This window comes from Pongo pygmaeus, chromosome 3 (assembly GCF_028885625.2).
Source record: "Pongo pygmaeus isolate AG05252 chromosome 3, NHGRI_mPonPyg2-v2.0_pri, whole genome shotgun sequence".
Classification (NCBI taxonomy): Eukaryota; Metazoa; Chordata; class Mammalia; order Primates; family Hominidae; genus Pongo; species Pongo pygmaeus.
The window spans coordinates 127,518,521-127,532,800 of record NC_072376.2 but is presented as its reverse complement, the minus strand read 5'-3'; the positions used below and the strand labels follow the sequence as shown (position 1 = coordinate 127,532,800).

General features: G+C 37.6%; 1 protein-coding gene across 5 annotated transcripts in view; it reads right to left on the bottom strand.

The window, feature by feature from the left end:
- The window catches only part of UGT8 (UDP glycosyltransferase 8), a 91,455-nt gene that overhangs the window by 6,089 nt on the left and 71,086 nt on the right, over positions 1-14,280 (bottom strand). For 3 of the 5 annotated variants that reach the window (XM_054486356.1, XM_054486355.2, XM_054486357.1), the window contains exons 3-5: positions 7,946-8,088; positions 6,337-6,413; positions 3,804-4,023 (exon numbers count right to left, since the gene is read on the bottom strand). In XM_054486356.1, the coding sequence (XP_054342331.1) occupies positions 3,804-4,023; positions 6,337-6,413; positions 7,946-8,088 (440 nt within the window). Of the gene's footprint in view, positions 1-1,684; positions 3,647-3,803; positions 4,024-6,336; positions 6,414-7,945; positions 8,089-14,280 lie in introns of those variants that run through there. The other 2 variants (XM_054486358.2, XM_054486359.1) reach the window with 1 other exon arrangement.

The window sequence follows — 14,280 nt, the reverse complement described above, 5'->3', positions numbered from 1 at the left end:
TGTGGTTTTGATTTGCATTTCTCTGATGATCAGTGATGTTGAGCTTTTTTACATATGTTTCTTGGTCACATAAGTGTCTTCTTTTGAGAAGTGTCTGTTCATATCCTTTGCCCATTTTTTGATGGGGTTGTTTACTTCTTGTAAATATGTTTAAGTTCCCTGTAAATTCTGGATATTAGACCTTTGTCAGATGGGTAGATTGCAAAAATTTTCTCCCATTCTGTAGGTTGCCTTTCACTCTGATGATAGTTTCTTTTGCTGTGCAGAAGCTTTAGTTTAATGAAATCCCATTTGTCAATTTTGGCTTTTGTTGCAACTGCTTTTGGTGTTTTAGTCATGAAGTCTTTGCCCATGCCTATGTCCTGAATGGTATTGCTTAGGTTTTCTTCTAGGGTTTTTATGGTTTGGGGTTTTACATTTAAGTCTTTAATCCATCTTGAGTTAATTTTTGTATAAGGTGTAAGGAAGGGGTCCAGTTTCAGTTTTCTGCAAATGGCTAGCCAGTTTTCCCAACACCATTTACTGAATAGGAGATCCTTTCCCCATTGCTTGTTTTTGGCAGGTTTGTAGAAGATCAGATGGTTGTAGATGTGTGGTGTAATTTCTGAGGTCTCTGTTCTGCTCCATTGGTCTATATGTCTGTTTTGGTACCAGTACCATGCTATTTTAGTTACTGCAATCTTGTAGTATAGTTTGAAGTCAGGTAGCATAATGCCTCCAGCTTTGTTTTTTTGTTTTTGGTTGTTTGTTTTTGCTTAGGATTGTCTTGGCTATAGGGGGTCTTCTTTGATTCCATATGAAATTTAAAATAGTTTTTTCTAATTCTGTGAATAATGTAAATGGTAGTTTGATGGGAATAGCATTCAATCTATAAATTACTTTGGGCAGTATAGCCATTTTCACAATATTCATTTTTCCTATCCATGAGGATGGAATGTTTTCAATTTGTTTGTGTCCTCTCTTCTTTCCTTGAGCAGTGGTTTGTAGCTCTCCTTGAAGAGGTCCTTCACATCCCTTGATAGCTGTATTCCTAGGTATTTTATTCTATTTGTAGTGATCGTTGAATGGGACTTCATTCATGATTTGGTTCTCTGCTTGCCTATTGTTGGTGTAAAAGAATGCTTGCGATTTTTGCACAGTGATTTTGTATCCTGAGACTTTGCTGAAGTTCCTTTCAGTTCAATAAATTTTGGGGCTGAGACGATGCGGTTTTCTAAATATAAAACCATGTCATCTGCAAACAGAGACAATTTGACTTCCTCTCTTCCTATTTGAATACCCTTTATTTCTTTCTCTTGCCTGACTGCCCTGGCCAGAACTTCCAATACTATGTTGAATAGGAGTGGTGAGAGAGGGCACCCTTGTCTTGTGCTGGTTTCCAAAGGGAATGCTTCCAGCTTTTGCCCATTCAGTATGATACTGGCTATAGGTTTGTCATAAATACCTCTTATTATTTTGAGGTATGTTCCATCAATACCTAGTTTATTAAGAGTTTTTTACATGAAGGGATACTGAATTTTATCAAAGGCTTTTCTGCATCTATTGAGATAATCATGTTTTTTTGACTTTGGTTCTGTTTATATGATAGATTACCTTTATAGATTTACATATGTTGAACCAGCCTTGCATCCCAGGGATGAAGCCAACTTGATCGTAGTGGATAAGCTTTTTTTTTTTTTCTTTTGAGACAGAGTCTCACTCTGTCGCCCAGGCTGGAGTGCAGTGGTGCGATCTCGGCTCACTGCAAGTTCCGCCTCCCAGGTTCATGCCATTCTCCTGCTTCAGCCACCCCAGTAGCTGGGACTACAGGTGCCCACCACCATGCCCGGCTAATTTTTTGTGTTTTTAGTAGAGACGGGGTTTCACCATGTTAGCCAGGATGGTCTCGATCTCCAGACCTTGTGATCCACCCGCCTCATGCTGCTGGATTCAGTTTGCCAGTATTTTATTGAAGATTTTCACATTGATGTTCATCAGAGATACTGGCCTGAAGTTTTCTTTTTTTGTTGTGTCTCTTCCCAGTTCTGGTATCAGGATAATGCTGGCTTCATAAAAGGAATACTTCTTTTACAGTATTAGTTATTTGGTTTAAACTAGAATATCTCGGACACAATATTAGTGAGGCAAACTAATATTTTCAATAATTATCACCTGTTAAATGCAGAATATTATCACATTTGAAACAAAGAAAGATAAATGACTTCAGTTTATATAATGACTTTTAGCAAAGGACATGCTACATAAATCACTGGCATTTTTACATTGACTAAGACATCTTTCTATGCACAAAATCCTTTCAGTTAAATAATTAAGGTTTTCAAGTTACATGCAATTAACTCATTATCTGATATGCATACTTTTGGGAATGATATAAATTTATTCACTGCATTGAATAATTCTTAAATTAAGCACTTACACGTCTTCAATATTCTATAGCTGGAATTTAATTGCCATGTGACCTAAGATTGCAACCTGTTCTTGCTCTGATTCAGCCTGGTTCATGCCTCGCGAAACACAGCTGGACTAACTTCCTGTGAATAACCTAGATTTTTGCTCTTTCCTTTTTATCTGAGCCAATCTCAGCAGTTCTGCAACTGTTTCCCCATAATTCTACTTAGGGCTATATTTTACAAACTTTCCTGAAAGACTGCAGATAGATACATACATACACAAACATATATGACACATGTACGATGTATATGTATGTGTGCATATATATACATATATATATGAAATAACATCATGTTTTGAAAAGCACACTTTTAAAGAAAAACTATAGATAACAAAAGAAGGGATATACTTAGGCAACCCTAGTTATGGAACACATTGCTCCAACGGCAGAGCTGTATCCGACACTGGATCCTTTAAGAGTCCAGAGCATGAAGGTCACCCCTGTGCTCACATAAAGGCAGCATAATGAACTTCAGTTGAATTCAGCATTTTATATGCAAGCTGCATCCTTTTATATGATATAATTTTTCTCATTATTGGTTCTTCCTTAGAATGTGGCAGTGTTTCTCAAGTGTTTCTCAAGTGTTAAGCCATATCCCCTAGGCATAAAAAGAAAAAGCTTATACGCTTCTAATATTTAATGCTATTGGAAATGAAAGGTACATTAAATATAATGTCTACAAATGAAGAAAACTGCTGCTTTGTTTTAAAACTACACAGGCCAGTTCTTCATCCTATGAGACTCATTTGTGAACTAGCTTAACTCAGGACCCATCAATAATTTAAAAAGCAAAATAAAGATTCTGCTTCATCATTCACCTGTGTAAATAAATCTCCGTATTTCTGCAATACTCAGTGCTAGGGAAACCCAGCAACACCAGGCTTACCATGCAGTACAAAGAGCACTGTCTTGGGAATCAGACAGTCCTGGCTTCTAATTTCGACTACAATTGCTGTGTAAGCCAAATTACTTAAGTTCTATAAATATCAAGTGCCTTGCCTCTATAATGTGGATAATAAAAACTGTAATATACAGCTGTTATAAGTATGAAAATGAAATAAAGCACATAACATTTGACACAATGTAGATATCCAAAGATTGTTCCCATTGTAGTTTCTCTCTGTTTGGAAGATCCTTGTAGAATATTATCTGGTGTCATAACATGGCTGGTCAAATGACTGCTGTTTTCATTTTCTAAATAATAGAAAACACGCACAAAGCATTATCACAGGAATCTAAAGGATATTTCCATAATTTGATAATTTATTGACAATCTATTGAAAATAATTGGCTACTGACAATATACTGTGGTATGTACGTTCATCAGCTTTAATGTTAATTGAAACCTTACCTGGGATTATTGATAACCTTCACTAGTGCTTCATAGAGCTCTTTTTCAGTAACTGTCTTCCATTCTAGCAATATCCCCATGCCTTTTGCCTGTACTCTGGTCATAGTATCATAATGGTCTCCAAAGAGTGGAATTCCTACTACAGGCACACCATGATACATAGTTTCAAAAATACTGTTCAAACCACCATGGCTCAGGAAGGCTTTAATCTTTGAATGCCCTGAAGAAAGATGAAAAAGAAAACAACTTACAACATCATTACTCTACAGAAGAGATTTTTCCCAGAAATTTATTAAAAATCGACACTACAGTAAACATGCATTTCAGATAAAGGATTCCTAAAGGTGTAATTTCACTGATTCCTGCTCTACACCAATTAAAATATTTGTTATATACATAATTGTCAGATTTTGATATATCAATTAAAAGCCATTTTAGGTAGTTGAAATGTACATTACTATTTTTAACACAAACATTGCATGACTAACAGCACATATTTAAATGGCCAATAATTATTATGAAGCCAATGAAAGCAAGAAATGCCAAACAATACCAGAGTGAAAAAATAGACATCTACTTTCTGGCTACTCAAATGTTTATCAATATTAAAGTCAAAAACACCTTTTTAAAAAATGTAAAAAAAGGCTGGATTCCAAAAGTCCATGAAGAGTTTGTGTGCTTCTCCAAAAAGAAATGTTGTAATCACTATTTACAACATTCAAGTTCTATCAGCATTAGTATTTCACAATTTTAGGGTTTAATTTTACATTTATGTGCTCAAACATGTAGAGATAAACATTTATAATCATTTATAAGACATGAGATATCACATAACATTTAGTTGTTATGGGAATAAAAGAGATAATTTGTCAAAATTAATATGGAAGTTCAAAACCTAGATTTGTTCTCCTGGTAAATGGCCTACATTTCCATAAAAGGGATCAAAAGTTGGCATAAGAGTTGTAAAAACAAAACAAAACAAAAACATTGTACTTAGGATATATGTTATTGGCCAGAAAGAAATTATAGCTAGCTGAAATGTCAATCTATCTTTTAAAATACACATGTGCCAGGTACAAAATTAATATGTGTGGGAACCATGGTCTCAATGGTGCTCCCAGAGCTCTTCCATTCTGAAGTCTAGTGGAATTGGTTAGTCAGTGTCTCTACCCCTTACCCACAAGTGGCTTTTCTGACTCTTAGGTCCAACTAAAGGATCTGCCCTAGAAGTGGATTTCAAACTTTATTTTTAGCAAAAACCCCTCTCTTTGAACAAAACCTACCACCAAGCTCAACAGTCAAATAAAGCAGAGCTGCTGTGTAAAGAGGAGAGGCGGCTACGAGGGGAGGGGAAAGACATTGATTTGGTTCCTACTTCTCATCCCAGAAGAATCTTTTGATCATAGTTAGAAGCTAAGGACTCACAAGGATCGTGCCTATTGTTAAAAAAGATACTAATCTTGAAAAAGTCAGAGTTCTGACACTGAGAAGCCTAGAGCAGCTATGGACTCGAGGAGAGTTTTCAGGCATGGACCTTGCAGTGGAGCCTCACAGCCAAAAAAAAGAAAAAAAGAAAAAAAAAAAAACACTAACAAATGGAAAACCCATACACAATAAAAGTTTAGATGTTCATACATAACAGTGTCACACTGTCGCACTGAGATAGTTGATAGTTAGGTTATCTTACTTAAACTTTCTGCTTCTTTCCTATCTTCTAAGGAATCTAAGTCATAATAGTAAAGCCATAAAAGATTTAAAAATAAAAAAATACAAGGATCAAGAAAGGTAAATTGCCTTGTATTCTTTTTTCTTCAGTTTTAGCATTTATAGAATAGTATTATAATAAGCTACTAGACAAAAATAAATTATATACATAAAATTCTTTACTGGTTTTTAGTTAAATTATCTAGATTCAAACACACTTAAAAGATATGCATATACCAATTACTATTTTAATTTTGAGAATCAAAATCCTCAAGATTAAATAATATAAAATGCTTCAAAAATGCCCAATGATTTAGGACTAAACAGAGCAGATAATCCAATTAAAGTTAAAATAAATTGACTGTTCCCATGGTCTTCTGCTTCTCTTTGGTTTCAGACAAATGAATAACTTCTAATTTCTCTTGGTTCTCAGACCATCTGTAATAAACCTGTAACCTAAATCTACATTCTTATTGTTTTAACTGTTCTACTTTCATCTGATTACTCTAATTAGGTATAATCTTATTCACTACTAATTTATATAGTCCATTAAGTACATAATTTCCAGATAATTAAAATTGATGGCTGGTCTAAAAATTTTAATATAGAGGCCCTAAGGTTTACATTTTATAAACTGTTTTCCAATAAATAAAGACTTAAAATTTTGGCCTCAAATTTAAGACTTGAGATACTGGATAAAAAACATAATAACTCTACCATATACTACACACATATCGTATGAACCTCTCAAGTTAAAAAAAAAAAAAAAGGCACATTTATGTAATTAAAACCTAACAGCCAAGTAAGTAACCACACATCATTGACTTACCAAGCAGGTCATTTTGTGGTAACCATTCTATGAGTTTAGTGTTGTTTCCTAGATTTTTTGGTTTGGGTCCAGAAAACCTAAAATGTACACCAGACAATTAGTCTTTTAAAAATCAAACCTTACTCATAGTATGGGCTCTCTGATTAAAGTATGAGATTTAAAATAAATGTTTGATGAGCTTTTGTTGATATTCTTAAGAATGAAACCATGCTTTCGTAAAAACAAATATTTGATTAAGTTTCTTTTTAATAAAAACTTTCACTGGTTGGAGGAAAAACAAGAAATAATTTGCTTACATAGAGATCTATTTTCCATTGGTTCCTCATGCCTATACACGTACAGAGATGGGAAAAACAAACAAACAACAAACAAATAAACCTACACTAGAAGTTATTCCCCACAAACAGCCAGAAGCTGGAACAAGATGGGGCAGGGAGGGCTGCCACTGCTATGGCAGTCAATATCCCTAAATCCTTAACACCCTGAGTCTGAGGGAAGGCACAAGTATTGAAAAAAATCAGAAAGTTCTCTTCTTTAGCTTCACCAAAAATAAAAGTTTTGTGGGGCAAAGCACATAATTAGGTTGTTTCCTGTCTGATCTTTAAAAGATAAAACATAAATATGCTTAACAACTAAGAGGGTGACAAAAGAGTCTGAATGGAGTAGATATAAACTGTCCTAAATGAAGCAGAAGAGGTACTTTCTGGGGTTAAGCCTAACAGAGGAAACCCAATGGGACTGGAATCTGAAGGGAAAAGTTCTGAACAATTAGAATAAAATAAATATCATTGCATAGTTCAGCCAGGAGAAATGGGAGCTAATCCTTACTCATTTGCTATAAAGGGAAAATCTCTATTACTCAAAGCCTACTTGCAATGGCTTAAGGGGCACTTTCTTCCACTCATGGTAGTAACTATGGGACCAACGTTGCATCCCTAGAGTTCAACAGTGGTAGTACGTGCTCAATAAATACACGCTAAATAAAGTGTTCATGTCTGATTTTTCAGCATTGGGTTGGAAATTCCAAAGACAGTCATGTGTTGGCAATGCCTTCCAAAAGAAGCTGGGGTCAATCTATGGTTCTGTCTCAAACTGTGTTAAATGGTAAGTGATTGTGTTTTTAAAGGCCAGGTTTCTTAAATAAAATAAATCAAAAACATAATGTAAAGGAGACGAAGTGGGAGCCCAAAAGAGTCCACGGTATTTTAGGTATTCGTTAATCCATCATTTTCTTCCTCATTTCAAAACTGATTTGAAGGAGTATATAAAAAGGCACGCAATTAAAACTAATTTTTAAAATCATAATAAATAATAAAAGAGTAAACGAGGGTAGAACTCTGAGGGAAACATACGTATCCATCTGACACAAGGAAAAGTCATTCTGAATCATATCTTCTTTCTGTGCTATAGGTCAGAGGTTTCTTTATCCATCATAGAGCCTTATGAATTAATTCCTAGATTTCAATATGCTAAGAAACAAAATGAAAGTCAAGGGCATCTTGCTAATCTTGTCAGCAAAACAATGTGCTGTGCTTTACTGGGACCTGTGGACTAAACAAGGAGATATTGAATGTCAATAGCAAAGAAACAATCTACATTATTACCTTACCTCCAAATCACTTTTTGAGGCAATCTCCCCAGAGCTCCTGCCAGTTTGTTAGCAATGTCTTCTGACAGATACTTGACACCAGCTCCAAAAGACACCAAGACAAAGCCATGTTCATTAGCACCATTTACCCATCTTTGGAGATCCTGTAAATCAAACCATGGCAGTAAGTTTTACGAAGACCAATCTAGTTTATAATTGGTGTTATTAACAACCCAGTTAAAAAAAAAACCTTTTAAGTAATTTTCTTAAACAATTAGAAAGTAAAGGATATGATATTTTCTTCTAAATAACTGCTTTTGTTTACAACATTTCATCTGATAATGCTAACTGAAATGAGGACATGTGGTTTATTTGGTAAGATCAATAAGTAACAAAAACAACTTAAAAAATCAGTAGCTAAAGGCTTAAAATCTCAGAAAAAGGGCAAAAATTGGAAATGACAACTGATGCATGGTCAGAAAAAAATTTGTATGCAGACACAAGCAAAAGATGTGGATTAAACATATGAAAAATCAATCATACTGGCAAAAATTTGTCAATGCATCATTTACAAATTTTTGCCAGTATGATTGATTTGTGTTGAAAATCAAAGCAGTTCATTTTAAGAAATACCACCCTTACTTCATTTTATTCTATAGGCACAAGCTTGTTTTTAATGATGTCATCCCTTTGAATAAATCTTTGCCAAAGACACCCAGCTTCAGTTTCCCATAGGAAAACAAATAGAGCCACGGCATGTTGAGGAACACATTAATTCCACTGTAAGAATGACACACTTGCTGTGCATTGATGACTCCTACGCCATAATGCAGTCATGAAAGCAGAAGCCTGACCCATTCTGTGTTCATAATGTCTAGAGTGAGCTGCCACAGTTATATCTCATAGACCCTGCAGGTCTCTCGCTCAGGAAGAATGAGTTATTGCCATGGCTGTGTCAGCCATGCTTCCGCATTTGGCACCACTTTGTAGCATAACCTGATTTGTAGCTAAGGAGTACTGCACAATAAGAAGTATCATCACGGCCAGGCACGGTGGCTCACGCCTGTAATCCCAGCACTTTGGGAGGCCAAGGCAGGTGCATCACGAGGTCAGGAGATGGAGACTATCCTGGCTAACACGGTGAAACCCCGTCTCCACTAAAAATACAAAAAAAAAAAATTAGCTGGGCGTGGTCGCGGGCACCTGTAGTCCCAGCTACTCAAGAGGCTGAGGCAGGAGAACCTGGGAGGCGGAGCTTGCAATGAGCCAAGATTGCACCACTGCACTCCAGCCTGGGCAACAGAGTGAGATTCTGTCTCAAAAAAAAAAAAAAAAAAAAAAAAGCATGGTCACAATGGCATCACTGCACAGCTTAATTAAGTATTTAATGGAACATTAAGCCTAAGTTTTCCTTCTTTTCCCTTTTTCCCTTTTCTATTCATTTTATCACCTAAAGAGATCTGTATTAACTTTCTCTATTGTACTCAGCAGGGAACAGAGAGACCACATTTTATGTCCCTCAAAAATTAGCAAATAATGTCACTGCATGACCGAGACTGATGACAGAAAGGAGGTACATTCTTCTAGCTACTGAATGAGTAAAACAGGCTACCATTATTTGGTAGGGAAGAAAACCTTACCAAAACATCGTATTTTCCAGGAAGCTCTATTTATAAATACAGATAATCCTTGACTTATGATTTTTCAACTTTATGATGCTGTGAAAGCGATACTCCTTCAGTAGAGACTGTACTTCAAATTTTGCATTTTGATCTTTTCCAAGGCTTGTCATATGCCTGGGACAGTGACAGTGAGCTGTAGCTCTTACTTAGCAATGCAATCATGAGGGTGAATGGCCAAAACACAACTGTGTACTGTCTTGGCAGATGATTTTCTCCAAGTGTAGGCTAATGGAAATGTTCTGAGTACGTTTAAGGTAGGCTAGGCTACGACGTTGGTATGTCAGGTGTATTAAACACATTTTGACTTAAAACATTTTCAACTTATGATAGGTTTATCAGGACAGAACCCCATTGTAAGTCAAAGAACATATGTATATAAAAGAAATAGAGACTATATCAATTTTGAATTAAAACTTTTATATTCTGCTACATTTACCAAGTATATGTAAGATGCTGAAAATTTAAGTGTTATCTGTAGATTGAAGTAATAAACAAGGGCAGAATGATTCAAAATTTTATGTACAGTCCTAAGTTAGATGTACTTAAATATAAATGCCACATAGTAAAATCATATGAATACATATGATGTACGTAAGCACCATATATAGCCTTTACTGATATGTAAAAGAGTAGAAAAAATTATATTCATCATGTTTCCTTCAGAAAAAAAAACTCAGTACTTTTAGAAGATATTATTCCACTTGGCTTAGAAGGAAGAGTGGGAACCAAGGTGACATGCAAACTCCTATTTCCTGAGTTAGAGATGAAAGGCTAGAGCAGAGATAGTGAGCAAGCAGATGCCTTACTGTCCCTCAGTGTAACCCCTCCCCATGATCGCTAATCTTCAGCTTAAATTCACAGAACATTTGGTGTGATGGATGCTTTATGAGAACATTGAAGGGGTTGGATTTTGGATTCGGTTGACAAGCAGGTGATTCTGGAGTCATGAACAGATGCAAGAGCCAGAAGTTGAAGCAATCTTAAATTTGCTGAACTCACAGCAAAACTTTGAAATTGGAACTTCACGAAAAGTATACTGATACTTTCCAGTGGTTTGGGAGGCCCTCAGGATATCTTGGCCATATATAAAAATACAGGATTTTTTGGAATTTAAGACCCAGTTATAAAAGGTAAATTTATTTAATAACAGCTCTTAGAAAACAAACTCCATGGTAAATGTGTTCAACACACACACACGCACACACACACACACACACAAATCCTAACTCCAGAAATGTAACATTTTTAGAAGTAAAAGTATGTCTGCTCCTGGTCAAATATCTTCTGCTCCTGGCCAAATACCAAATTTTAAAACTGGACTAAAGAGGGAGGAGCCAAGATGGCTGAATAGGAACAGCTCCAGTCTACAGCTCCCAGCGTGAGCGACACAGAAGACGGGTGATTTCTGCATTTCCATCTGAGGTACCGTGTTCATCTCACTAGGAGTGCCAGACAGTGGGCGCAGGTCAATGGGTGCACCGTGCGCCAGCCGAAGCAGGGGCAAGGCATTGCCTCACTCGGGAAGCGCAAGGGGTCAGGGAGTTCCCTTTCCAGGGGTGACAGACGGCACCTGGAAAATCGGGCCACTCCCACCCGAATACTGTGCTTTTCCAACGGGCTTAGGAAACGGTGCCCCAGTAGATTATAGCCCGCACCTGGCTCAGAGGGTCCTACACCCACGGAGTCTCGCTGATTGCCAGCACAGCAGTCTGAGATCAAACAGCAAGTCGGCAGCGAGGCTCGGGGAGGGGCACCCGCCATTGCCCAGGCTCGCTTAGGTAAACAAAGCAGCCGGAAGCTTGAACTGGGTGGAGCCCACCACAGCTCAAGGAGGCCTGCCTGCCTCTGTAGGCTCCACCTCTGGGGGCAGGGCACAGACAAACGAAAAGACAGCAGTAACCTCTGCAGACTTAAATGTCCCTGTCTGACAGCTTTGAGGAGAGCAGTGGTTCTCCCAGCACGCAGCTGGAGATCTGAGAACGGGCTGACTGCCTCCTCAAGTGGGTCCCTGACCCCTGACCCCCGAGCAGCCTAACTGGGAGGCACCCCCCAGCAGGGGCAGACTGACACCTCACACGGCCGGCCAGGTACTCCAACAGACCTGCACCTGAGGGTCCTGTCTGTTAGAAGGAAAACTAACAGAAAGGACATCCACACCAAAAACCCATCTGTACATCACCATCATCAAAGACCAAAAGTAGATAAAACCACAAAGATGGGGAAAAAACAGAGCAGAAAAACTGGAAACTCTAAAAAGCAGAGTACCTCTCCTCCTCCAAAGGAACGCAGTTCCTCACCAGCAACGGAACAAAGCTGGACGGAGAATTACTTTGACGAGCTGAGAGAAGAAGGCTTCAGACGATCAAATTACTCCGAGCTACGGGAGGATATTCAAACCAAAGGCAAAGAAGTTGAAAACTGTGAAAAAAAATTTAGAAGAATATATAACTAGAATAACCAATACAGAGAAGTGCTTAAAGGAGCTGATGGAGCTAAAAACCAAGGCTCGAGAACTACGTGAAGAATGCAGAAGCCTCAGGAGGCGATGCGATCAAATGGAAGAAAGGGTATCAGCCCTGGAAGATGAAATGAATGAAATGAAGCGAGAAGGGAAGTTTCGAGAAAACAAAATAAAAAGAAAAGAAACGAGCAAAGCCTCCAAGAAATGTGGGACTATGTGAAAAGACCAAATCTACGTCTGATTGGTGTACCTGAAAGTGACGGGGAGAATGGAAACAAGTTAGAAAACACTCTGCAGGATATTATCCAGGAGAACTTCCCCGATCTAGCAAGGCAGGCCAACATTCAGATTCAGGAAATACAGAGAACGCCACAAAGATACTCCTCGAGAAGAGCAACTCCAAGACACATAATTGTCAGATTCACCAAAGTTGAAATGAAGGAAAAAATGTTAAGGGCAGCCAGAGAGAAAGGTCGGGTTACCATCAAAGGGAAGCCCATCAGACTAACAGCGGATCTCTCGGCAGAAACCCTACAAGCCAGAACAGAGTGGGGGCCAATACTCAACATTCTTAAAGAAAAGAATTTTCAACCCAGAATTTCATATCCAGCCAAACTAAGCTTCATAAGTGAAGGAGAAATAAAATACTTTACAGACAAGCAAATGCTGAGAGATTTTGTCACCACCAGGCCTGCCCTAAAAGAGCTCCTGAAAGAAAGGCTAAACATGGAAAGGCACAACCGGTACCAGCCACTGCAAAATCATGCCAAAATGTAAAGACCATCGAGACTAGGAAGAGACTGCATCAACTAATGAGCAAAATAACCAGCTAACATCATAATGACAGGATCAAATTCACACATAACAATATTAACTTTAAATGTAAATGGACTAAATGCTCCAATTAAAAGGTACAGACTGGCAAACTGGATAAAGACTCAAGACTCATCAGTGTGCTGTATTCAGGAAACCCATCTCACGTGCAGAGACACACATAGGCTCAAAATAAAAGGATGGAGGAAGATCTACCAAGCAAATGGAAAGCAAAAAACGGCAGGGGTTGCAATCCTAGTCTCTGATAAAACAGACTTTAAACCAACAAAGATCAAAAGAGACAAAGAAGGCCATTACATAATGGTAAAGGGATTAATTCAACAAGAAGAGCTAACTATCCTAAATATATATGCACCCAATACGGGAGCACCCAGATTCATAAAGCAAGTCCTGAGTGACCTACAAAGAGACTTAGACTCCCACACATTAATAATGGGAGACTTTAACACCCCACTGTCAACATTAGACAGATCAACGAGACAGAAAGTCAACAAGGATACCCAGGAATTGAACTCAGCTCTGCACCAAGTGGACCTAATAGACATCTACAGAACTCTCCACCCCAAATCAACAGAATACACATTTTTTTCAGCACCACACCACACCTATTCCAAAATTGACCACATACTTGGAAGTAAAGCTCTCCTCAGCAAATGTAAAAGAACAGAAATTATAACAAACTATCTCTCAGATCACAGTGCAATCAAGCTAGAACTCAGGATTAAGAATCTCACTCAAAACCGCTCAACTACATGGAAACTGAACAACCTACTCCTGAATGACTACTGGGTACATAACGAAATGAAGGCAGAAATAAAGATGTTCTTTGAAACCAACGAGAACTAAGACACAACATACCAGAATCTCTGGGATGCATTCAAAGCAGTGTGTAGAGGGAAATTTATAGCACTAAATGCCCACAAGAGAAAGCAGGAAAGATCCAAAATTGACACCCTAACGTCACAATTAAAAGAACTAGAAAAGCAAGAGCAAACACATTCAAAAGCTAGCAGAAGGCAAGAAATAACTAAAATCAGAGCAGAACTGAAGGAAATAGAGACACAAAAAACCCTTCAAAAAATCAATGAATCCAGGAGCTGGTTTTTTGAAAGGATCAACAAAATTGACAGACTGCTAGCAAAACTAATAAAGAAGAAAAGAGAGAAGAATCAAATAGATGCAATAAAAAATGATAAAGGGGATATCACCATCGATCCCACAGAAATACAAACTACCATCAGAGAATACTACAAACACCTCTACGCAAATAAACTAGAAAATCTAGAAGAAATGGATAAATTCCTCAACACATACACCCTCCCAAGACTAAACCAGGAAGAAGTTGAATCTCTGAATAGACCAATAACAGGAGCTGAAAT